Genomic DNA, 25,909 nt, shown 5'->3' with positions numbered 1-25,909 from the left:
GGGCGCAGCGTCCGGCGGCCGCCATCGCCATTCCGCGGCGCGGGGGAGGGCCGGGAGCGGAGCGGAGCGGAGCGGGCCTCGCGCAGCCACCGTTGCCCCGTGGCCGTTGGCGGGACCGGGCCGCGCGGCGCTGAGCCCCGCTCCCGCCATGGAGGAGAAGGGCTTCTCCAAGGAGCTGGACCAGTGGATCGAGCAGCTCAACGAGTGCAAGCAGCTGAGCGAGAGCCAGGTGCGGAGCCTCTGCGAGAAGGTGAGTCCGCCTGGGCCCGGCGCGGCGGCGGCGGGTCCGGGGCGGGGCCGCCCCGGGTGCTCGCGCTGGGCTCCTTGGGCCGAGTCCGGCGGGGAGCGGGCCCGGTCCCCGCCCCTGAGCCCCGTGCTCGATCCGCGGGGGCGGGGGGGGGGGGGGGTCGCTGGAGGCCTGGCTGCCAGCTGACCCCTGTGCCCGGCGGTGGGGTTTGCCCGGGGGTGGTGTCCGACAGCCTCCATGGGTGCCCCAGCCGCACATTCCCGGTGCTTTGTGCGGGGGCTTGGCTCGCCCCCTCTCTGAATCCCAGCGTCTCTGTGTTCGTGTCTCCGCGCGCAGGAGAGCCGAGGCAGCCGGGCTACGAGGAACCGTTCAGGGCGGGCAGGTGGCGACGGGAAAGCAGTGATGGGCCAAGTCATTTGCCAGCGACCGTCCTAAACAGGTGTCCAGCCCCCTTCCTGCCCCTGAGTTATTACAGCCCGTCGTCTTCGTGCATGTCCGCGAGCTAGAGAATGGCTTGTGGTTTGGTTGGTTGAGTTCCCTCTTGCATCCCGGTAGCCCCATTTAAGATTTATCTGAGCTGTGGCCTGGATTAGTAGTCTGTATAACTCTAGCAACTATGTATTATTGTTAATGATTTAGCTTAATTAAATTTAACTGCTTCAAATACAGAACTAGATAAATTCATGTAGCAGGATAGGTCCATCAATGGCTGTTAGCCAGGATGGGCAGGGATGGTGTCCTAGCCTGTTTGCCAGAAGCTGGGAATGGGCGACAGGGGATGGATCACTTGATGGTGACCTGTTCTGTTCATTCCCGCTGAAGCACCTGGCATTGGCCACTGTCCGAAGACAGGTTTCAGAGTAGCAGCCGTGTTAGTCTGTATTCGCAAAAAGAAAAGGAGGACTTGTGGCACCTTAGAGACTAACCAATTTATTAGAGCATAAGCTTTCGTGAGCTACAGCTCACTTCCTCAGATGCATATCGTGGAAACTGCAGCAGGCTTTATATATACACAGAGAATATGAAACAATACCTATTCCCACCCCACTGTCCTGCTGGTAATAGCTTATCTAAAGTGATTTCCAGCACAAATCCGAAGACAGGATACTGAGCTAGATGGACGGTTGGTCCGACCCAGTATGGTGATTCTTATGTTTTTATGTGCACAAGATTTTAATTTTCTATACAGAAATTTTGTAGCTTGTTACTCCATTATTTTGATAAGTCAGACAAAAGATTGACCCATGCTAAACTTCTTAAAGGGACCCAGTTTTACTTAATTTGAACTTAAACACTTATAAATTTTCTGAAAATTCATTCTGTACACACAATGCTGTAAATTTGGAGAGGGTGCACTGTATTTTTCATACATAAAGGAATCGCTGCAAAGAAAAATATCTGATGTAAGGTTAAAGGAAGTGTGTGTTATAAGTACATAGTATCTTACTAGCAACTTACTTTTTAGAAGCACTTGGCACTATTTCTGTATCTCCAATTAAGGGTGTTGATCTGTTTCTCTGTCTTCTCCACCTAATGTCTAAGACCATGGCAGCTAAATAATATTGAGCCTTGTCTTCACAGAACTTAAATTATGTTTCTTCATAGTTTAAATTTGACAGGATAAACTATATAGACTGTATTAACAGGAGCATTGCTTGTAGTTGATTAAAGCACAGGTCCAGTGATCCCTTTCAGACCCTCAACAGGAATTGGAAACCAACCACCTATCTCAAAGGTGTGCTAATCATGGTTGAGGCCTGGAGGCCTCTATAATACAAATACTAATTAATAATAAAACTAACTGTAGATATTGTAAAACTGTTTTCAATGCTAGTCATGGAAAGTGTGCTAAACCCCTGAGTGAGGCATGTTGGTTTGTCACTGGTGACTAGGAAGTTCTCCTGATTTGGTAGAGGAGGGAAACACTGCCATAGCTTCTGCAGAATCTAAGCTGCTTCTTTGAGAATCATCTCTATGGATCCCACTCACAATACACATGTGGGTTTGGAACCTTTTGAGTCAACAGTGTCTGTACCTTTATGTTTTTGTGTCTGATGGCATAAAGGCAGCGTAGCCCCAAATGCTTGTTGGTTTCTTGTTACATAAGAACAGCCATACTGGGGCAGACCAAAGGTCCATCTAGCCCATTAACCTGTCTTCCGACAGTGGCTAATGCCGGATGCTTCAGCGGGAATAAAGAGAACAGGTAATCGTTAAGTGATCCATCCCCTGTCGCCCATTCCCAGCTTATCACAAAGAGAGGCTAGGGACATCATCCCTGCCCATCCTGGCTAATAGTCATTGATGGACCTATCCTCCATGAACTTATCTAGTTCTTTTTTGAACCTTGTTATAGTCTTGGCCTTCACAACATCCTCTGGCAAGGAGTTCCACAGGTTGACTGTTTGGTGTGTGAAGAAATACTTCCTTTTGTTTGGTTTCAGAGTAACAGCCGTGTTAGTCTGTATTCGCAAAAAGAAAAGGAGTACTTGTGGCACCTTAGAGACTAACCAATTTATTAGAGCATAAGCTTTCGTGAGCTACAGCTCACTTCATCAGATGCATCTAATAAATGCATCTGTGAGATGGGAACAGGGAATGGGGGTAAGAAAATTGGAATCATGTTTTGCTAAAGGGAGAGATGGGAACAGGGAATGGGGGTAAGAAAATTGGAATCATGTTTTGCTAAAGAAGGAAATGGGAACAGGGAATGGGAGTAAGGAAGTTGGAATCATGTTTGGCTAAGGGCAGGAATGGGAACAGGGACACAGGTGTAAGGCTTTGTGGTGTTAGAACTGGGAAGGAGGATACTAAGGAAGGAAACTGGAATCATGCTTGCTGGAAGTTCACCCCAATAAACATCGAATTGTTTGCACCTTTGGACTTCGGGTATTGTTGCTCTCTGTTCATGCGAGAAGGACCAGGGAAGTAAGTGGGTGAAGGAATAAGCCCCCTAACATCTCAGATGCATCTAATAAATTGGTTAGTCTCTAAGGTGCCACAAGTACTCCTTTTCTTTTTCCTTTTGTTTGTTAAACCCGCTGCCTATTAATTTTGTTTGGTGACCCCTCGTTCTTTGTTATGAGAAGGAGTAAATAACACTTCTTTATTTACTTTCTCCACACCAGTCCTGATTTATTGACCTTTATCATATCCCTCCTTAGTAGATTTTTTCCAAGCTGAAAACTCCCGGTTTTATTAATCTCTCCTCATATGGAAGCTGTTGCATACCCGTAATCATTTTTGTTGCCCTTTTCTGAACCTTTTCCAATTCTAATATATCTTTTTTGAAATGGGGTGACCACATCTGCATGCAGCGTTCAAGATGTGGGTGTACCATGGATTTATATAGAGGCAATATTATATTTAATATCTTATTATCTATCCCTTTCCTAATGATTCCCAACATTGTTAGCTTTTTTTGACTGCCGCTGCACATTGATTGGATGTTTTGAGAGAATTACCCACGACTCCAAGATTTTTTTCTTGAGTGGTAACAGCTACTTTAGACCCCATCATGTTATATGTATAGTTGAGATTGTTTTCCAATGTGCATTACTTTGCATTTATCAACATTAAATTTCGGCTGCCATTTTGTCACCCAGTCTTGTGAGATCTCTTACCCAAGGCAGTAAGTGGAAACTTAGTGCTATATGTTCTGCTCTCTCTAGCTCCTTGACCTCACAAAGCAAATTTAAATTCTCCTCTAGTTCTTAACCCAGTTTCTTAGTAAGTTTCAGTAACAAGTAGCAGCCTTTTTTCCTTTTTTGATCATTACCAGCCAGTCAGTGCTGAGGTACCTTTCACTCCTCAACAGGAATCAAAAGCCTCAGGCTTCAAGCCCTGCTAGCATGTGATGATGTCATGTCCATGACAGCCAAACCTGATGTGTGTTCTGTCTGGAGAAAATCCACAACCCCGGTTGTTGTTCAGTGTATTGGTCCTCTTCAGACTGGACAGCTCAGTTGACCTTGGCAGCAATTCCTGAGATGTATTGGAGCCTTGAGCTGGTGTCCACATCATCGATACTAGCATGGGTATCAGCATTGATGTTGGTACCAATGATAGTATAAGGGGATATTCTGGTGACACCAAGGTTGGAGTCCCTTGTGTTGGACTTGGTGTGGTTCTGATGGAAAGGTACCGAAACACCTCCTTAACACCAGTTGCCTCCCCAGTATGATACTACACCATTGTTCCAATGTCTGCCAGATACCCTGGCACGTAGGAGATCAGTACCCTTTTTGATCCAATATACTTCTCTTCCTTCTCAGAGCCAAGTTTTCAGCCCTCCCCGGAACCCTGACCCCCTCAACCTTCTCTGGAACAGAAGGATTCTGTATTTTCTTTGTCATTATCGGGGATTGATCCAAGGGTCACATTGGGGGTCCTCCTCTAAAATAAATCTGAGTACCTCAGATGCACACAATGTCTCCTTTGTGACCTTACTCCTCTCTCTTTGTTCCTGCACCTCCTTAGCTGTATCCTTATGGAATACATGGACTGTACTGGACAATGTGGATTCTCCCTGCTCAACCTCCCAGAGGCAACTCCCCTCATAGGTCTCTTTTCCAGTCAAGTCAAAACTAGCTAGAGGTGTTGAAATGCAGGAAGTGGAGGAAAATTTTGAGGATCCCCGAGATAAATGCACTGATAACCTGGAACTTGCAACTGGTCTACTTGCCCATCATCACCAGATGAAGCAGTTACAGTATAATCCCGTCTCTCTGTGTGATTACTTTAGAGCATTCCAAGACTTGCTGAGGAGAACAGCTTACATGTTAAATATAGACTGCCATTGGCACAGAAGGCACAAACTTTTCAACAGAGGCAGGGTGGCAGTGCCCATCTGTGAAGAGGTCCTCAAACCAGCAAAATATCTGAGACTCACTCTAGCCTCTCTTTCCCCTGACATACAGCAGAGAAGAGGTACCACATCCCACATAAGGGCTTTGAGTACTTCTGATCTTACCTACACAATGTGCTCTAGTTGGCCATGTAGTACAGGAGAAATTTATGTAAATGGGACCTCCAAAGGCTGTGTGTGTAAAAGGAGGAGGGTAGACAAACAGGCTGATGTTGTTAGGCAGAAAAGCTTATTCTGTAACTTGCCAAATGTGTGTCACCAAATACTAAGCTCTGTTGGTGGAATGATTTTCATATATGGGATAAGATAACACGTTTTCTCAAGAAGATCCGACGAGGATAGAATGGAGCTTAGAGACATCATGACAGATGGACTACTGGTGGTGAAGACATCCCTTCAGGTAGATCTAGATGCCTCTGATTGGTGGCTACAGCCATCACAGAGCATCCTGGTTACAATAGTTGGGTATATCAAAGCAGCTCCAAATGGCCATTAAGGATATTGTTTGCAGGATCTGACCTCTTCAGGCTGAAAATGGACAAGGCACTCCATACCTTCAGGGATTCCAGTGCTAGTTGGTGCTCCTTGGGTCTGTAAGATCCAGCTAATTAAACAAATAATACAGTGTTGCAAGATCATTGCAGACAGTTGACCTCTCCACCAGCATCAGAGATCTTGGAGCCTTCCAAAAAGAAGCCATGCTTTTCCTGCAGATGAATTTTTTTCTCTTCTACTAATTCAGTGCCTCACCAATCCTGTCAACATAATCTGACACTCTCCTTTTCCCCACTTTCCTTCTCACAAGCATGGGCTGGAATTGCATTAGACTGGTGGGTCCTACAAAGACTGTCATAGGCATTTTATTCAATTCCAGTCCTCACCTACCACCCATCTCTCTTCAGGGACCTTTCTCAGAATACATTAGTGAATCTTTCTTTTTTTCAGTTTTAATTTTGACTACACATGGGATCATTCAGACTATACATAGTTTCTCCTTTATGTGATTCATGTTTGAAACAAGAAAATACCACAATATAACTAGCAAGAAGGCTTGGGGCAGTTGTAGTGCCTAAAGCTACTTGTAACTTCTTGAAATGTAGTCAGTTTAAAAAATGGTATAACATTAAACAAAGATTTGATCTCATAGCTTTGCTCTCATTGCCTATCTTCAGTAATTTTGCAGTTAAGTCAAATACTATATTTGTGTCATCGCAGTTCCACTTTTATACACTGGCATCACTAACCTTTAAAGACCAGAATAGGTGACATCAACAAAATTGCCCCTGTGATTGACAATGACCTGTGTGGTCCCAGAGTATGACTTAATTTTTCAGTGGTAGAACTCTGACTCGATTGAAGAAAAGAATGAAGTCTGTTTTGAGAACCCTAGAATGGTTGTTGAAGCCTTACACTCTTCATGCCCATTTATCTCGGGGATTTCTGCAGTAGTTATCACTTGGGTCGGTAAAACTAGCTGTTTCTGCATACTCTGTCGACTCATGATATCATATCATGGCCTTCCATATGTTGTACACTCCATACTACTGGTCTCTATGGCATTCCAGCCTCTGCAACACTATGGCAGTTCTCTTGTCCATAAAATAGTAAATGGAAAATGGTGAGCCTGATACTGAAATGTCAGTTCCAGCTCCACAGAATCCAAAGTACATTTAATTGTACGAAGGCTTCTCAGCCACTCTTTCCCCCCCCCCCCATCCCCAATAATATTATACAACCAATGGCTAGAGCTGGGGCTGTCTCAGAGTTTTCTGTCTCTTGTAGCTCAATTTGGTGACAGAGGGACATGAAACCGCTTCATGTGAGGAGCTGCCTCCTTCTCATGTCCCATCTGAGACTGTAACTTCCACATTCAATTGCATGGAAAGGGAGCCGAATACAATGCCAAAGCAGCAAACTCTGAACTGTAGGACAAGTCTGCATATGTAAAAGTGTTCACAGGCCCAGTGTGACGAATGTATTCTGGGACTTTAAAATCCCAGAATGCTAGGTTTCTAGGAGGAACGTCTTGAAAACACCCACAGTCTTCTGAGCCAAAAGCAGCTAAAGGTATGTAGAATTGTTCAGATGCTGCCGTGAAGAGTACGGTATAAATAAGTAGGTTAGAGCTGCCTGGACTTTCTTAGAAAATGTGCTGTAAGGATAAGCAAACATTACTTACACATTGTATTGCCTGGATAAAATGCAGGATCGTGGACGTGGTACAATATTGACTACTGTTCTACAGTCAGATCGAGAGCTATATTAAATACCATGCTTACCTATAGATGCCTCACTTTGTCATTGATTCAGCTCTGTAGGACCAGCCGCAGGAAGCTCTTATTTACAAGAGCATTGTGATTCTGAATTAGCTTTAGGATCCTAGAGAAAAGGGGAATTTTTTTTATTGTTTAGTAGGACTAAGCTACTCTCCCATCTCCAACCCCAAAATTTATAAAAAGTAGCCCTCAAATTTGGAATAAAAATAGGACCTAGAATAAATGAGGAAAGCTTTTTCTGACACTTGACATGTACAGTTTTAGCCAAACAGAGGATGAATGGGAGATAAGCTTGTGGTTTAGATCAATGCAAAAGCTTACAAATGTGTGGGGAATATTAAAATGGAAACCGAGGAAGGGTTGGATGAAGAATATTGAGCCTCTCCATTTGCTAAGGCTGTTGGTTGGATAGCATCCCTGGCAAATATTTGTTTAGCCTCAGCTAATGTAGGTCATCAAGAGATTCTTCCCCCCCTTTGGAAGACACCAAACATTTGTTGACCTGTTTTTCATGGAGCTTTCATACGTCTCCATAGTTAAGGATGAGTTTTGCGATTAAAGCAGGGATTCAACATTTTGTCTGAAAATACAGCGTACCATGCCCAGAATTGCAACACTTTTTTGAGTAAAAATTTCCTGAGAATCTACAAGTAAATATGTTCATTGGGTTAGGAATTATAATTTTAATTAAATGGTTCCTTTAAGAAATTTAGCTCCCAGTATTAGCCTTTTTTGTCCCTTTTTCAGTAATAGACTAGGATAGATGGTAACTGCATATTGAGCAGAGGACTTGAATGAGCTGTTTAGAGTGTTGTGCAGGTCCCTTTCTTGAGTTCATATAGTTTAGAACCATGTAAGGGTCTGAGCAGTTTAAATTTTCCCTCCAACATGCATTGCTTTACATTTATTGACACTGAACTTCGTTTGCTATCATGTTGCCCATCAAGTAGCTTAATTACATCTCTGAAGTTCCTCATAGTCCTCTGCACTTGGCTAATGTTAGAAAAATTGGCAGAATACAAAGTTTTCTTGCTGTTCACCTCCCTTTCCTGATATTTAACACTCGGCTTAGAATGGAACATTGAGGCACTCCACTGTTAACCTTTTGCTAAGATAAAAATTGACTGTTCCTGCTCCTTCCTGTCTCTTAGCTGGTTTCTGGTCTATAACAATACTTTTCCTCTCATTCTATAACTGTAGTTTCTTGAACCTTCCAAACTATCAACTAGTTCTTTTACCAACTTTTGTTGCCACATTCAAAGAATTCTAACAATAACTAGGTCTCACATATATTGTTTTTCATCAGTAGATCTCAAAGCACTTAACTACATTAAGAATCGTGATCCTCACAATGTTCCTGTGAGGTAAAGTAGTATTATGTCCATTATACAAATGCGGAACTGAGGCACAGAGAGGCTAAATGACTTGCCCAGTGTCACACAGGAATTCTCTGTCAGAGTATGGAATTGAACCTCCTAAGTCCTAGGCGAGTGCCCTAACTGCTGGACTATGCTGTCAGTGAGGTTTTGGTTTTTTTTTGCAGAACCTTGCTGGTTAAACCTCATCACATCATGATTGTCCAGGCATTTTGTTCTACTTTTTTAAGTACATTTCAACCAATTTATCAGAGACAGATCCATGACTTACTGGTTTGTAGTTCCTGGAATAGTTTCCTTAGTTCTATGAACACAAATAGAATTGATGTATTTTTTTTATTTAGGTAGACAAACTAAAGCAGTCTGCATGCCATTAGAGAAGTCGGGTCTTCTGAGCCCAAATCCAATGTTCTCTACACTGAGTGACACATGACATTTACACATATGTCACTGCCCCCATCCTATAAACTGTGGGTTAATTGGATGAGGGTGCTAGTTGTGCTTTTAAAATTTTTGGGGAGCGGACCTGCTGACAGGGTGGGTGAGAGAAATATTGTTATCTACCATCTCTTAGCTCTCTCCATCCACAGCTGCCCCTTACGTTTCTAGCATCCTAAGAACATTTGTGTTTAGTTCAGTTAAACTGTTAAATTACTGTTTTTCCTTCTCTCACTTGCACTCCTCAGGAAAATGTCTGCTAAAATAACTTAAAATTAAATCAAACAAGAGCTAGACCCATGCAGTTGCTAAAGCAGCTGCAGCACCTACAGCCCTAGTAATGCCTGGGAGTTGAAGTAACTGGAGTCCTTCCTATCTCCACCCTCCCCCCACACCCAGTGCATGGCCCTAGTGTTCTGTCTACCTCCAACACCACATGGGTGAGTCTTGCATCTGCTGGAGGAAGGGAATGCCACCTCCTCGACCTAGCCCACCTTTCCCTTAATTGCTGCCACCCAAGAATGTGAGGAACCTTCATCTGTGCTTGCTGTGGGTCAGCTCCGCTAGCGAGGGGCAACACAAGCACTCCCCTCTAGGCCTGTGCAGGCTTTGCTATCCCTCTGCAAGTTAGCGATAGGTATGCTCTGACCCCAAGTCTGCCAAGCATCTCCCTCAAGTGTGCAGCCTTTGGTCCACTGAACACTTTCAGCAGTCATAGATACGCTGTTTCCAAAAGAACAGTACACATCAGCTTACCAGTTTTATTTCAGATCATGGCTCCATTTAACACAGTACTGTATTTAAATATCTTTTTAGTGAAAATAAGCAAAAGTTTCTTGAACAAAGATAGGAGGTTCAAAAGGGAGCAAGTAAAAGCATTGGAAATAAATGATTACATATAAAATCATAACACCACATTTTAGAACCTAGATTTGTTTAACGAGGTTATTTTTTGTTTTATGGAGTAACGTTCACCCCAAAGTCCTTCCAGCATTTTTCAGCCAGGTCTGTCTGTGATCTTCTTTTCATGAGCCAATTGCCTGCCAGCTGGTCCCCCAGGTAAAGGATATTGTGTATCTCCTTGCAACCCGAGCTATCTCAAAGCAGTCTTTTTGATCTTTTTTCCTAAACCAGACACCTTGCAGCTGTGTTTTTTTCCATAGATATTTTGCAGTCTTAATTAGCTGGTGGTGACTTACATTGTGTCTCATAATGACAAGACCGAGATAAGCCTTTACCCTCTGCCTGAACAGAACCTATCTGAGACATCACCTCCTAGTGACCTGCCTCTAACTTCAAGGCCTTAAGAACATAAAGTTCAGTATAGATATATAACCTCTTAAATATTATCTGTTCATACATTTTGCAATGATTATGATGATCAGTGGGCTGTTGGCTCTCAGTAGTGTTCCATGCCACCCTTTGGTGAACTGTTGTGCATAATCTTGACCCGGGGATCCCTGTAAAACTCTGTGCTCTCTGCCAGTTGGCCGAAAGAGGTTCCTGGGTCACGCCTTGTCCTGCTGTCAGCTAATGTAGTTAGTCCTATAGCTCAAAATGGTAGCAGTCTTGGTTGCAGAGCTGAAGTTTCATGAGTCAAACCCTGCTGATGCATGATGAAGGTGGAGGGCTGTTAGGCTTTAATGTAACAAGTTGTTGATACGTTTTTTTCCTTTTGAAAGAAACCTAAAAGATTACATATTACCATATAACTATTTCATACAAAAAGCTACCTTTTGAAAAGTTACTTGGGTTGCAAAATCAAGCACTGAAAAATTAGGACATGCCACTTTGACAGTTGCCTGCACAACTGTAATTTAGTCCCTTTGTGTATATTCATTGTGGTAGTATAGGATTAAAGACTATTGTATTATAGTCTTTGGTCATCTTGTTCCCCTGAGAAGACTCTTACTTCATTCAGTGGACAGGTTGGACACACAGTGGGAACGGGAACAGAGTTAAGATTGTATGGGCAACCATAAATCTAGTGTTCTGTAACTTTGGAATGCATGACTGCAGCCTCAACTTTTTTTTGTACATAATACCTTATATATGTTTCTGAATGTTAGTGCATGCTGGTATAATTCAGTTGACAGGAGTCATCTTCCATCAAGATGCATAGATAAAGGATATTTTTTTTAAGAACCATTAGTCCTTTCAAAATCAATTGGACTAAAGTAGGGAGATAGCTGCTGTGCTCAGCACTTCTGAAATGTACTGGAATATTATTTTCTGTTCTGGTATCTGCTTTTCAAAAAGAATATCGAAAAATTAGAGAGGATTCAGAGCCACAAGAACAATTTGAGATTTGGAAAGCCTGTCTTACAGTGAGACTTAAAGAACTCGCTCTTTTTTTAGGTTTCAGAGTGGTAGCCGCGTTAGTCTGTATCAGCAAAAAGAACGAGGAATACTTGTGGCACCTTAGAGACTAACACATTTATTTGGGCATAAGCTTTTGTGGGCTCAAGCCCACTTCATCAGATGCATGCAGTGGAAAATACAGTAGGAAGGAAGATAGATACACACAGAGAACATGAAAAAATAGGTGTTGCCATACCAACTCTAACAAGACTAATCAATTAAGGTGGGCTATTTTTTTCTTCTGCTGATAATAGCCCACCTTAATTGATTAGTCTCGTTAGTTGGTATGGCAAAGCCCATTTTTTCGTGTGTGTGTGTCTTTTATTTATATATATATATATATATAATATAAAATCTCCTACTACATTTTCCACTGCATGCATCTGATGAAGTGGGCTTGAGCCCACGAAAGCTTATGCCCAAATAAATTTGTTAGTCTCTAAGGTGCCACAAGTACTCCTCATTCTTTTCACTCTTTTTAGCTTTTCCAAGAGACTGTTAAGAGGTGACTTGATCATGATCTACAACTCGCTGTTGTGTGGGAAAGCTGTGCGATAGCAGAGGGCTGATTAATCTAGCAGAAGAAGGTATAACAAAATCCTGTGGCTTTAAATTGAACGTAGAAGAATTCAAATTGGAAGTGAGGTAACAGTAAGCAGTTAACCACTAGAAAACAACATATTTGGGCATATGGTGGATTCTGAATCACTTGAAATGTTAAAATCACGGTTGGCTGTTTTTCTGGCCTGAGTTATCTAGGAAGTCAGGCTAGATGATGATTGTCCTTTCTGGTCTGAAAATCTGTGAACCTGTTAGTATTCTGTCAACACTTTTTGCATTGTGTGCATATTTCCTTGGTAGAAAACTAATGTGCTCAAAACATTGACAGTGCAATAAAATCCCAATGATCTGATGTCCAGCATATACAAGGTTGGCCAGCTCCCCCCACAGCAATTTGCAGCATGCATTACAGCTCTGCTTATATCACTACCTGGCTTTTCCCTGTATCTCAAAACCAATCAGGAAATTGGGATTGTAACATGTAGGCGCTGAAACAACTTACTGAATCTGTTTACAAAATATGGTTTACCTTACCTCTTGTCCTAAATGTTATCTCTATCTTTTATTAGGCTAAAGAAATACTTACAAAAGAATCAAACGTGCAGGAGGTGCGTTGCCCTGTTACAGTGTGTGGGGATGTCCATGGTCAATTCCATGATCTTATGGAACTCTTCAGAATTGGTGGGAAATCGCCAGACACAAACTACCTGTTCATGGGAGACTATGTGGATAGAGGCTATTACTCGGTGGAAACAGTGACTCTTCTTGTAGGACTAAAGGTACCCTTTTATTTTAAAAAAGTATAAAACCCCTCACACTGCAAGAATTCTGAAACAAATTGGGGGCTGGAGGGATAAGCTGAAATGTAATTTGCGGACTAGAAGATTTCACTTTGTAAAAATGTTTGACAAGAAGCTTAATATTTTTTACATGTTCAAAATGGCATGCAGTTAACACTAATCAGAAATCTATTGTTTGATGTTATAAATGATTGTTCTCTTTCCATTGCTAGGTGCGTTATCCAGAACGCATTACAATACTGAGAGGAAATCATGAGAGCAGACAAATTACACAAGTATATGGCTTTTATGATGAGTGTCTACGAAAGTATGGAAATGCCAATGTTTGGAAGTATTTCACAGATCTGTTTGATTATCTTCCACTTACAGCTCTAGTAGATGGCCAGGTAAGCTTTTGTGTATTCTACAGTGGATAATAGATCTTACACATAGATTTTAAAGTCAGATGGGCATACTTCAGTTATCTAGTCTGACTTCCTAAGAATACATGGCCTCAAACTCCTTGTTGGAGCTCTGCTTGTGTCATACTTGGAGTATAACACACGTTTGTAACATTAGTGAGAATCAGCTCAGTCTTATATTCTCTGAGGCCTGTCTTTATTATACTTCTAACTCTTGTACCTATAAAACTTTTTTTTAAGCAGTTTGTTTTCCATTGTGCTTACAAGTTAGAGTATTGCTTTGTTCCTGGGCTTGATTTGCTACATGCCATTTATAATAATTCCTTGTGAAAGATGTCATAAGTATAGTTCTGGTTGTGGTGAATAGCAGATATCCTGGAAGCTGTTGTGCATGATGACTTGAAAAATTAATCGTGGCACTGAGTCTCAGACTTTGATCCAGAACCTGGTGATTTCTGGCTGCAACCCACCTAGATCTGGATTGGAGTCATGACCAAAATGAACCTAGGTTGGTTCAAGTGTGGAGTTGTGGGGACTTCTGCTGACTTGGGTGGAACACTGGTGAGAGTGCTTCTTTTTCCAAGCTGCCTGTACAGCACTCTGCTTCACTGAAGCACCACTTCAAGAGGTGTGGAAACTGTGCCACTTTGAAGTTCCACATGTACTGTACCAGAACTGAGTGGTATGTGGGAGTAGGAGGAAAAGATGATTGAGAAGCTGCAACCAGGTTAGTTAGTGTGTGGTAGAGTCTCGGGAGGAAGGGCTGCTCTTTCCATCCCATCTTGGGTCCTGCTGTCCTAACTAGTGCAGGATTTTACTTTTCATCCCTAACACACCATCTCAATAGGCAGGAGTCCCCTCTTGATTCATGTGCAGGTTGTATCCTATGTGCTAAGTTCTGTGGGAGTCAAAGTATTTCTGAAATGAAAGTGAAGAAATATTACCTTACAGGTATAAGGATACTCTTTCTTTGGTGCTCTTCACCACTTACAGAATTGTGTGTGTTTCTTTTGGTTTAATTAATTTTTCTGAGAATGAGAGCTGTGATCTGTGCCATGAGGTTTAGAATTATATGAATCTGAACAGTGATAAGTATAAGCTAGTTAATTTTACTTTTCAAAATGAGGTCTTTTCTTAGTCAAAATCAATATATTATTTTTTTGTTCCTGTCCAGATATTCTGTCTCCATGGGGGTCTTTCTCCATCTATAGATACACTGGATCATATCAGAGCTCTGGATCGTCTACAGGAAGTTCCACATGAGGTAACCCGAAAGGAAATGTGCTATGATTTTACAAATATGTTCGGGTATTTTTAGATGCACATTTAGCCTCCATTTTGAAATCCGATTTACTAAAGTGAGGTACATAGTGATACAGTAGATTGTAACAGACAAATATTTTAGTTTTAAATAACATATACGGGTTTGGTTTATTTTATTTATGACAGCAGAATTGGCAAAAGAAGAGGTGGTAGTATTTCCCACACTCTTATCTTCTCTGACTTTGAGTACCACCTCTTCAGCCCCAAAATTGATGAAGTATTTGGATAGGAAAGTGTGTGTACTAGTTTACACATCTCATGTTAAACAAGTTCACGCTTACCATGTGAATAAATGCCACTTCTGCTCAAGTTGCCCTGGTAGATAGGTTACCTGTAGCGGAGTGCAATTTACAAGAATTTGGTCAACTTTACTTTGCCGCAAGGACATAATTCTGTGGGAAGCAGGAAAGACCAACCAAATAGGAGAGGAGAGAGTGCATGCAAAATAGATTGAGGGATAGAAACAAATCAAAATGATACTTCTTGAGAGTGGAGCGTGAAGAATAGCAAAGTCTCTTCTAGCATCCATCTAAGGGAAAAAGTGAAGCATACATCTCTCCCAGGAGGAATGGGACGCTCCAAATGGAATACCCACTACTTAGTCAAAGGACTCATATTCTGAAATTTCATGGCTGTTTGGCTTTTCTGTGGAACTTGGGTCTTGACATAAAATTGTGGTCCAGTATTTGAGTTTTCACAGAAAAACAAATGTATGTATTGTAGCTCTTATGGTAGTAAAGATATGCTTAAAAATATAATCCATGTAAAACAATGCATCAAAGTCTGTCTGAGTCTATACCTGGAAAGATAAACTGGAAACTGCTCCATACGCTTTAGACTTCTTGACTTGGAAAGCAAGGGGAAGTGGTTTAAATGCAAAATTTAACTATTGATCATTTTAACAGAAATATCTAGCTAACATGCTGATGCTACAATTCCCAGCATTCCAAAACCTCTCATTTCTCTAGCAACTTCTACAGTGTGATTTGGCACCGTCAGTACAAAAATCTGCAACATATTGAAAACTGTAAATACGGGAAAGCATAAAATTGAATATCAGATTAAATAGCAAGGGTCACTGATTTTTTATATTTAATTCAGTAAAAACCACTATTCATAATTTTATATGGAGTGTCTGGAGAATTTAGGTCCATTTTGCTGCAGAGTACCTGGAGCCTGGCTCAGGCAGATTAGAGAAAATTGAAGAGCTAGGCCAGCTCCAAGGTGAAAGCCACTCTGTTTTTCTCCTGCATCCTCTAAGGTATGTTTATACTGGAATCAAAGACCCACACTATGTTCGCTGCTGGCTTGGGTTAGCTCTCTTTGGCTTGGGCTTTTGGGCTGTAAAATCACAGTGTAAACATTCAGGCTTGGGCACCAGCTAAGGCTCTAGGACTCTCCCACCTTGTGGGGTCCCAGATCCTGAACATCTACAGCAATTTTACAGCTCAGCTGACCCAGGCCACCCACAACCATGCCACAGGTCTTTTATTCCAGTGTAGACATACCCTAAGTAACCAGGTGGAGAATGCATTGGATTCTGCACCAGAGCGCTGCCCTTTTTCTACTTAACTTGGTTTTCACAATATTTTCATCCTGCTCATAGTTGCCAAAAGGAGGTAATCTATTGGTGGTTCAAGGGATATTATTTGTGCTCTGCCCTTGTCTGAATTGTAGCTGAGACTTGCAGGATGTTGGGTGACATCAGATGTTGGCATTTGGTGGTTTCTGCTTAATTATTTTGCCAGCAGTGCAAGGCTGGAGGTGGGACAGTAATTGATGTCTTCAGTTTGTAGTGCTGAATTCAGGGGGATTGGGTAGGCTACTCTGTTTTTCAAGGAGCCTGGCAGATTTCTTCCTTTTCCTTCTTTAACTTTTAGTAGTGGGCATAGTTCCCTGCTGGCTTTCACTAGCCAGGAGGGCATGGATCTGCCTCACAGCTTGTGGCTCTAATTCTTTTTCACAACTTCTTGAGCTTCAGCAAGTGTGATGGGGCCAAACTCTGTCAGGGTAGCTGTGTAGTCAGGAATGAAATTTCCTAGCAAGTGCTGTACATACACACTTGCTCTTTTGTCAGCAAAATACACTGACTAATGCATGGACTAGTTAACTGACTGAAATAGTAGGCACAACTAATATAAACTAGTTAAATGACAGAATAACTTCAGTTTGGGAGTGGATTTCTGGTTGCTCCTCTGAAATTTGGGAACCTCTACAGTAGGACAGGAGATTAGTTTGAGGGAACTAGAATCTCTCATCATTTGATGCTTGAGACACAACAAATCCTGCATTTTGGCAGGAGCTTAGACTAGATGACCCTTTCGGTTCCTTCTAACCCTATGATTATTGGGTTTTTTTATGCCTACATCAATATAATTTTCATAGCTTTGTTTTGTCACCTGTGATGTGGTCAAGTATTCCCTATTTTCAAAAAGACTATTAAACCAGTGTTTATGAGCAAGCCTGCAGTGTGTGAGCAAGCCTGCAGTGGTCACACATGTTGAAGGGGAGAAGGAGGAAATTGGGAATTGGGGAGGAATCATTTCAGTTTCAAGCTCTCAAAGAGTGTTTATAAACAGTATTGCCAACTCTTGTGATTTTTATCATGAGACTCGTGATATTTGATGTTTCACTTAAAGCTCCATGTCCTAACAAGATTACATGAGAATCTCAGCTTTCACTTTAGAAAAAAGTTTCTAGTCCTGGTTACGGAGAAAAGCTTGAAAACTTGATGTGAGTGCTTCCCCACCTCAAAGACTCAAACCAGACGAAAACTACAAAGAGCTCCAAATTTAACGTTGTTTAAACTCATATTTAAGCCAATGTCATGATTTTTGGAGACTGATTCATGATCTGTGAACATCTGGGAGTGTCAATACTATATAAGTAGTGAGTACCTTTTTAAAGATTATGAAATAATATACCATGAAAGTGTGTGTTTTTAAAAAAATATATAGAATATTCAGCATATACTCAGAGGATGATGGATTGGAAATGTGGTGGTGGTTGTAAATAAAATGCCTTTCAAAGTAAACTTTTTAATATTTTGCTTCTAACTAAAATTTCTGCTTTCCTTGTTAGGGCCCAATGTGTGATCTTTTATGGTCAGATCCAGATGATCGTGGAGGCTGGGGTATTTCTCCACGTGGTGCTGGCTACACATTTGGACAGGATATCTCTGAAACATTTAACCATGCCAATGGTCTTACACTGGTCTCCCGTGCTCACCAACTTGTGATGGAGGTATGGTGAGCGTATTCTGTTATGGTACCTATCCTAGATGAAGTGATACAAATACTGAAGACCTCATTTCTTATAAATGCAAGGTTGTCCATTGTTTACAGGCTTACATACAGTGGTATTTACATTCTAAATCCTGAGAGGCTTTTCATCCTGTGCTATAGGCCTGAAAAGTAATACTGTACGCTTGTCATTTTAGCTGAATTAGTAAGAGAATACTTTTTTTTAGTGAGTTAGTCAAAGGGAATAAAGGTGGCTGATGCTAAGGACTGGTTACAAAAGTATAGTCTGCTTGCATGCTGACAATCTTTTCCTCTACTAATATGTTAAATAGGCTATCCTGTAATATGTAGCAGTCAGTTGCAACAGGGATTAAACCATCCAGCTGGTATAGATAGAACATAGCATTACTGGAAAAATGCCAGGTGGGTCAATGGAGCATTTTTATTTTTAATTCGGTTAAAGCAGATCCTTTATAGCTTGTGCTGTACATAAAAACATGTAGAGTATGTAAGCTGATGAGCTTGAACTTCAATATTCAGATTTAAAAAAAGTTAAACATTTCTATTTAAAAACATCTAGGTACATCTAGGGTAGTGTTCTCTGGAATTTGCAAACAAAGGTACTAATAAACATGCAAGTCATGAATAATTTAAACTACCAATAATCATAGTAATTTATAACCTGTGCTGTGATCTTAATATGTAAAGGCTTAAGTTTTTCATGTCTATATAGTGTTTACTGCTCACTTTGAAATAGCTGCTAAGGAGAAACAATTACAGTAAAAGCTGTTATCTGGCACTTTACCAATCAGAAAGCTAAATAAGCCAACATTTCTGATCTTTATTGAAAGTCCGGTTTATAGTCCAGCTAGCATGAGGCCGGCAGGCTCCCTACCTGGCTCCACATGGCTCCCCACAAGCAACGACCTGTCCCTGCTGCTCCTAGGTGGAGGTGGTGCCCCTGCCCCACCCCGAGTGCTGGCTCCACAGCTCCCATTGGCCAGGAACCACAGCCAGTGCGAGTTGCAGGGGCGGCACTTGCGGGCAGAGGCAGCACACAGAGCTGCCTAGCCATGCCTCTGCCTAGGAGCAGCAGGGACATGTCGCCGCTTGTGGGGAGCCGCCTGAGGTGAGCACCACCTGGATCTGGCACCCTCCACCCCATCCTGCGCCCCAGCCCTGAGCCCCCTCCCTTTTAGTTAACTGGAATTTTTTACTTACCGGCACCCCCCATTCACCCAACATGCCAGATAACAAAGCTTTTACTGTATTTGAAGTCTGAGATCATTGCAAAATGGAAACACTTAAAAAGAATAAAGAAAGCTGCCCTATTAAATGCTCATAACCCATTTACGCTTTTAAGAGGAGCTTTCAGGCTTATACCAAATGACTGGAGGATAGCTAATGTGATGCCAGTGTTTAAAAAGGGCTCCAGAGGTGATCCTGGCAATTAGAGGCCGGTAAGCCTGACTTCAGTACCAGGCAGATTGGTTGAAACTATAGTAAAGAACAGAATTATCAGACACATAGATGAACACAATTTGTTGGGGAAGAGTCAATGTGGTTTTGTAAAGGGAAATCGTGCCTCACCTATCTACTAGAATTTTTTGATGGGGTCAATAAGCTGTGGACAAGGGGGATCCAGTGGATATAATGTTCTTAAATTTTCAGAAAGCCTTTGACAAGGTCCCTCACCAAAAGCTCTTAAGCAAAGTAAGCTGTCATGCGATAAGAGGGAAGGTCCTCTCAGTAACTGGTTAAAAGATAGGAAACAAAGGGTAGGAATAAATGGTCAGCTCTCAGAATGGAGAGAGATAAATAGTGGTGTCCCCCAGGGGTCTATACTGGGCCCAGTCCTATTCAACATATTCCTAAATGATCTGGAAAAAGGGGCAAACAGGTGGCAAAATTTGCAGATGACACAAAACTACTGAAGATAGCTAAGACCCAGGCAGACTGCGAAGAGCTACAAAAGGATCTCTCAAAACTGGGTGACTGGGCAACAAAATGGCAGATGAAATTCAATGTTGATAAATGCAAAGTAATGTGCATTGGAAAACATAATCCCAACTATTCATATAAAATGATGGGGTCTAAAGTAGCTGTTACCACTCAAGAAGGATATCTCAGAGTCATTGAAAACATCCACACAATGTGCAGTGGCCGTCAAAGGAAACAATGTTGGGAATCATTAAGAAAGGGATAGATAAAACAGAAAATATTATATTGCCTCTATATAAATCCATGGTACGCCCATATATTGAATACTGCATGCAGATGTAGTTGCCCCATCTCAAAAAAGATATTTCGAAATTGGAAAAGGGTTCAGAAAAGGGCAACAAAAATTATTACTGGTATGGAACGGCTTCTGTATGAGGAGAGATTAATAAGACTGGGACTTTTCAGCTTGGAAAAGATCCAACTAAGGGGGTTATGATTGAAGTCTATAAAATCATGACTGGTGTGGAGAAAGTAAATAAGGAAGTGTTATTTACTCCTTCTCATAACACAAGAACTGGGGGTCACCAAATGAAATTAATAGGCAGCAGGTTTAAGACAAACAAAAGGATGTATTTCTTCACACAATGCACAGTCAACCTGTGGAACTCTTTGCCAGAGGATGTTGTGAAGGCCAAGTCTATAACAGAGTTCAAAAAAGAACTTGATAAATTCATGGACGATAGGTCCATCAATGGCTATTAGCCAGGATGGGCAAAGATGGTGTCCCTAGCCTCTGTTTGCCAGAAGCTGGGAATGGGCAACAGGGGATGGATCACTTGATGATTTACTTGTTCTGTTCATTCCCTCTGGGGCACCTGGCATTGGCCACTGTCAGAAGACTTGTCACTGGGCTAGATGGACCTTTGATCTGACCCAGTGTGGCTGCTCTTATGATCTGTACTTAGGTTTTTAACTGAGAATTCAATTCTTTTACATTACAGGGTTACAACTGGTGTCACGATCGAAATGTGGTTACCATTTTCAGTGCACCCAATTACTGTTATCGTTGCGGGAACCAGGCTGCTATTATGGAACTAGATGACACTTTAAAATATTCCTTGTGAGTAACTTACCTTGTTTCAAGTGTCTGTCTGTGTTTTTTCTTCTAAAAGGGTAGAGATGCAGATCTTAGAACTAATGGTGCTACTCTCACTCTGAGTAAAGAGTGTGATGCAGAAATGGAAATAGAAGTTTTGAAAGATTCTCATGTGATGCTAAGTTGATGAAGGGGTTTATAAGGGTAGTTTTAGTTGGCATTGACCTTTGAGAAACATGGCAGTGAGATATGGGAGTCTCCCTAAGGATTGCCGCAGCCTTTCCTTAGTGACAGGGGATGCCTTCAGGAAGGAGAAGCAATCGTCCTATCATACAGAGTTTGAGGACATGGCCTTCATATCCCTATTTGTAGATACTTAGATTTACATTATTACAAAAACAAAATATATGCAAGAGGAATAGAAAAATATCAATAATAATAATAATAAAAGAAGAAAAATCACACTTTTACATACCCTAGGGCTTCATTTTGAAATCTTAACATCTGATCTTCAAGTGGCCTCAGCATGTTCTCACTTGTAGAATTCCTGCACCTCTGCCATAAGCTTCTGGAACCTTTTGGAAAGCTGTGTCCATTGGGACTACTTGTCCCTCCCATCCCTGGAGGTTCCAGTGATATAAAAACAGGGGTGGGGGGGAAGACCCTAGCCACCATTCAGTTCCTTCTAACTGCCAAAGTTGCAGCAAGCTGAGATTGTGCAATGTCCTTGGTGCTGCCCTTGTCTGTTCTCCCCCACCCATGTACTTGCGGGGCTAATTTTGTTTATAGTTTGTGAGGTTGATTGAAAGAGTGAAGGCAGGTGAACGAGAGTGGCAAACGGGAGTTTGTGAGTGTAGCTGCAGATCTTGTGCTTGGAGGTAGTGTGAAAGAAAAGAATTGGTTAACCAAGGAACCAGAGAGTGGAAACTAGAGGCTTGGGAGTTTGTAACCACAAGGAAGACCCAGTGGCATTCTACACAGCTAAGACTGACAAGAATGGGAATGCTGTGACTTTCAGAGAAGACCAGGAAGAATTCCACACAGCTTCCTTTGAGTGGTTGCACATGTGCATTCCGCTCTTGGTGGGCACGTACCCTATGCAGAGTCACCAGAAATTTTCCCCTTAGTGGTATCTGTTGGGGTGGCTCGAGCACCCTCTGCTACCACACACCACTGGCCTCGGTATAAAGGGCCCAGCTGATCACGAGCCCCCAAAGTTCCTTCTTACCAGCTGTGACAGTTGCTTTAACTGCTTTCCTTGCTTTTGCAAGTATTCAGTGGACTGTGTTCTCTAATTTTACTGTAAATAGTTTAGTGTCAATAAGGTTTAGAGTTTAGTTAAGTTTTATCACATATGAGGGTTTCATTCTATTCCCGGTGCTGAGGGATGCCTTGGTCACCAGGCTTCAAGTCCTGCGTTTCCTGCGATAAGACTATGCTCATGAGCAATCCGCACTTGGGGAAGCTCGTACTGGAGAGCATTGCCAAAGCTGCAGGGACTTTAAGATCTTGAATCCAAGCTAAAGTTTCTACTGATGGAGGCGTCCTTGAGACCTCCATCTGAGCCAGGTGCCTTGGCATCAGTAAGTAGTGTGCTTCTTACCATGCCTGAGTCCCAGCACCATTCACTGTCCCCAGTGTTTAAGAAGAGGCATAAGAAGCGGAGTGCTGAAAAGGGGCAATCCTCTGCACCCAAGTCTGCTAGGCATGGGGTTACGAGTAGCGTGCGTGTGGCCTAAATCTAAGCACTCCTCTGCTTGTGGACTCCAGTGTCTAGGCAGGTTTCATCCAGTCTGGGGCCAGAAAGAAATCCTTCCATAGCACAGCACTCTACCAACAACTATCTCAAAAAGATAAAGTTCCACATCGTTACCCTGGCATCCCTCATTCCCTCTCTGGACCATGGAGACTGGTATGCTGCTCTTGATTTAAGAGGTGCCTACTTTCATGTGTCAATGTACTAAGGGCACAGAAAGTTCCTCAGGTTCATAGTGAAGCACTTGCATTACAAGTTCATGATGCTTCCATTCGCCCTCTCTGCAGCTCCTCGAGTGTTCACAAAATGTCTGGCCATGGTAGCAGCATTCCTGAAGAGACTAGGAATGCAGGTCTACCCTTACCTGGATGACTGGCTAGTCAAGAGCCAATCCAAAGCCCAGGTTATATCCAGCACTGAACTCATTCAGTCAGTGTTCAAGGCCTATTGATCAATGCAGACATGTTTACTCTTCGCCTGGTACAGAGGATAGTTTATAAGGGTCCACCTTCTTTATGGTCTGTTTAGTTTGGATGTCCTCCATCTCAGTAGAAGGGGAACCAGTCTTCTAGGGAACAGCTGGCTACACTAGCCGTGGGGCGGGGGGTATTAAACTAACAAAAGGGGAGGGTGAAAAGGGGGAATAAATGAGCATAGCTGTGGATCAAAATTATGATGTGGAGAACAAAGTCAAGCAAGGTACAAGGGATGTGAAGAGATTCCGTTGTCTATACATCAGTGTTATGAGCCTTTGGAATTGCTCATTTGAGCAGAAGTTTAACCTAGTTGGTATTACTGAAACCTAGTGGGAAAGACTTGTATGATTTGGAATTTTAAAGCCTTGTGGTGTATGTAAAAATCCTCTGTGAAGGTTATTTTTTCTGAGGGATTTTGATTTTGGGAAAAGACTTCAAAACTTGTAAAATAGGACTAATGAGTGACCTAAAATTGGTGGGATGTTTTGTTTTTAAATGAAGCAGTCATTATCCAAAGCTTGGAAAACTCTGGAAAATAAGACCGTATTAGAGTTTGTGGATGTATAAACGGTGACCATAGTAACTAATCTTCAAGATAATTACCTGTATGGATTTAACTGGCTGCTAGACTACATGCGGAAATAACCCCAAAGGACAGGAAAAAAGGGTGTGGGGAAACTAATGAGCATTAGGGGCCTAGAGACTCTTGAAAATCCTCCAAGACACCTATTTGCAACTTCATGTGCCGGAAGATGTCTCCTGATTAACAACCACCTTGCGCTCCTGCTGGGGTCAGAGTCTGAACTCATGAGACTACAACAGGAACTGTGCACTGGTGCCTGGAATAGGAGCTCATCTGATAGTGCATCATGTCCCCACGAGGATCTGGTTTTGTGACTACTTTGCTCCGAGAATTTAGTAACACACTTCACTCTAAGGTTGAAGTTCAGGCTGTCTTTTTGGCTGGATAGAGTGAGAGTTAGCCCCTCAATCCCGGACAAACATGAGTTCCTCAGGCCTTGGACAGTACTCACTTTTATGCCCTGTCATCCTATGAACGCTGAACCTCAGTTCTTTGAGATCCCTCGGCTGCGGTCTACCAGAGTCGAATGCTCTCCCTGTCCATCACCACGCACTTTGGTCATATAAACCTTCCAGTATAGTGATGTCTGATGTCACCTCTTGTTTATTTGCACACACCAAAACCTTTTCTTATAAGCCTCAGGTGTCAATTCAGACTTAAGTGGTAGAGACTTTTTGAACTATTCATAGTCCCCAGTATCAACTCATCCATCTGGCTATAAGCCTCTATCGCTTTGGGACCAAGTAAGGGGGTGTGACAATGGAACTGGTCCACAGGATCAACCTGGGTCAAATTTCAAGCCTTCTCAAAGGTAGTGAGGTAGGCACCTATATTCACCACGACCACCCCTTCTTTTTCAGACTTCTCTTCTGAGGGGGAGAGGGGAGCAGGAGAGCCATGATGGATAAAAGTATTTAAAAAGTTACACTGAACTTGATATATCGTTTAATGTTAAGCTTCATATTTGTGCAGTTGTTACACAACACATGAATTCCTAATTACGACTTAGTGGTGCAACTCCTTATTTTGATGCTTAGCTGCAGAGCAGTGAAATGTTACTCTGATGTGTATTTAGCTAATCCCTAGTATTTTTGAACCTTACTACATCCAGGAGGTAAAGTGGGTGCATTCTTTTGCTGACATTAGGTTGTGTAATGAGAAATTGGTTGTTTATGATAAGAAAATAGAGAATTCTTCTCAGAGGGCCGTTAGTGAGACTAGAGATTGGCTACAGTTTGTTGAAGCCTATGATCTTTCTTTCATGTAATCACCTATACCAGTTGATAAGTGTTTGCCTCCCATAAAATGATGTAATTTAGGGGAGCTTTTTCTAGACTTGCATATATGGTGCATTGGGTGGAGAGGGTGAGGTAAGTTATAGCCTAGCCGTGAGGAAAATGTTCTGTATTTGCATTTAAAAATTCACTAAACGGTAATTGTAGTGGCAAAAAATTAATTTGTTCCTTGTACTACAGCCTTCAATTTGACCCTGCACCTCGTCGTGGAGAGCCTCACGTTACCCGTCGTACTCCAGACTACTTTCTATAAACATCTCCTCACACCGCCCTTTGTAGGAGGAAGTACACTTGGCATTTTAAAAAAGCAACAATAATTTACACATTTCTCTAACAAATTGGGATCTGTCTTGGCCTAAAACCCCCATCATGGACCAAAATGTGCCATACTGAGGATGAGCATTTAGCACAATTTGAGACTGAATTCAGTACAACACTATATATCTTATAACAATCAGTCCAACAGTCAGTTTGCCTGCTGTATTTGTAGTAATTGTTTTCTTCTGGACTGTTCAAAGAGAAAAGGTAATTCTAACACTTTCAACTCCTTTTATGCTTATTTGTAAATTTAGTTGTAGTGTTTAACTGGCATTAATTAGAGTTTGGAGTTTATTTTTAAGGAAAATACACAATTAACTTCTCTCTCAACCCACCACCCTTTGTTTTATTGACATGTATGATTAACTTAACTGGAGAATGGAAATGGTTCCTGTTGGGAGTACGTTGTCATAACATTTAAAGAGCTTTCCCTTTTTTAGTTAACATACTGTTCTGTGTTGATCCTATCTTTTTTTCTGTATATTTGTCATGGAAGTGCTTGCATCTTATCTGGTGTATTTGAACAAATAAACTTGCAATTGTAAACCAAAA

General features: G+C 41.9%; 1 protein-coding gene across 1 annotated transcript; it reads left to right on the top strand.

The window, feature by feature from the left end:
- The first annotated feature begins 3 nt into the window (after positions 1 to 3).
- On the top strand, positions 4 to 25,909 carry PPP2CB (protein phosphatase 2 catalytic subunit beta). Its single transcript, XM_084625320.1, has 7 exons — positions 4 to 250; positions 12,696 to 12,905; positions 13,139 to 13,312; positions 14,502 to 14,591; positions 17,732 to 17,893; positions 20,835 to 20,953; positions 25,220 to 25,909. Exons 1-7 carry the CDS (start codon positions 149 to 151, stop codon positions 25,290 to 25,292), a joined length of 930 nt encoding a protein of 309 aa, XP_084481446.1. The 5' UTR covers positions 4 to 148; the 3' UTR covers positions 25,293 to 25,909.

Source organism: Lepidochelys olivacea, assembly GCF_965140295.1.
Source record: "Lepidochelys olivacea isolate rLepOli2 genome assembly, chromosome: 4".
Classification (NCBI taxonomy): domain Eukaryota; kingdom Metazoa; phylum Chordata; order Testudines; family Cheloniidae; genus Lepidochelys; species Lepidochelys olivacea.
The sequence above is the reverse complement of the archived record's forward strand: the minus strand, read 5'-3'. Positions and strand labels throughout refer to the sequence as shown.

Coding starts and splice junctions, on each gene's coding strand:
- PPP2CB (XM_084625320.1), top strand. CDS start 149: ATGGAGGAGAAGGGCTTCTCCAAGGAGCTGGACCAGTGGATCGAGCAG. Junction 251..12,695: donor TGCGGAGCCTCTGCGAGAAG/GTGAGTCCGCCT, acceptor ATCTTTTATTAG/GCTAAAGAAATACTTACAAA. Junction 17,894..20,834: donor CTCACCAACTTGTGATGGAG/GTATGGTGAGCG, acceptor TTTACATTACAG/GGTTACAACTGGTGTCACGA.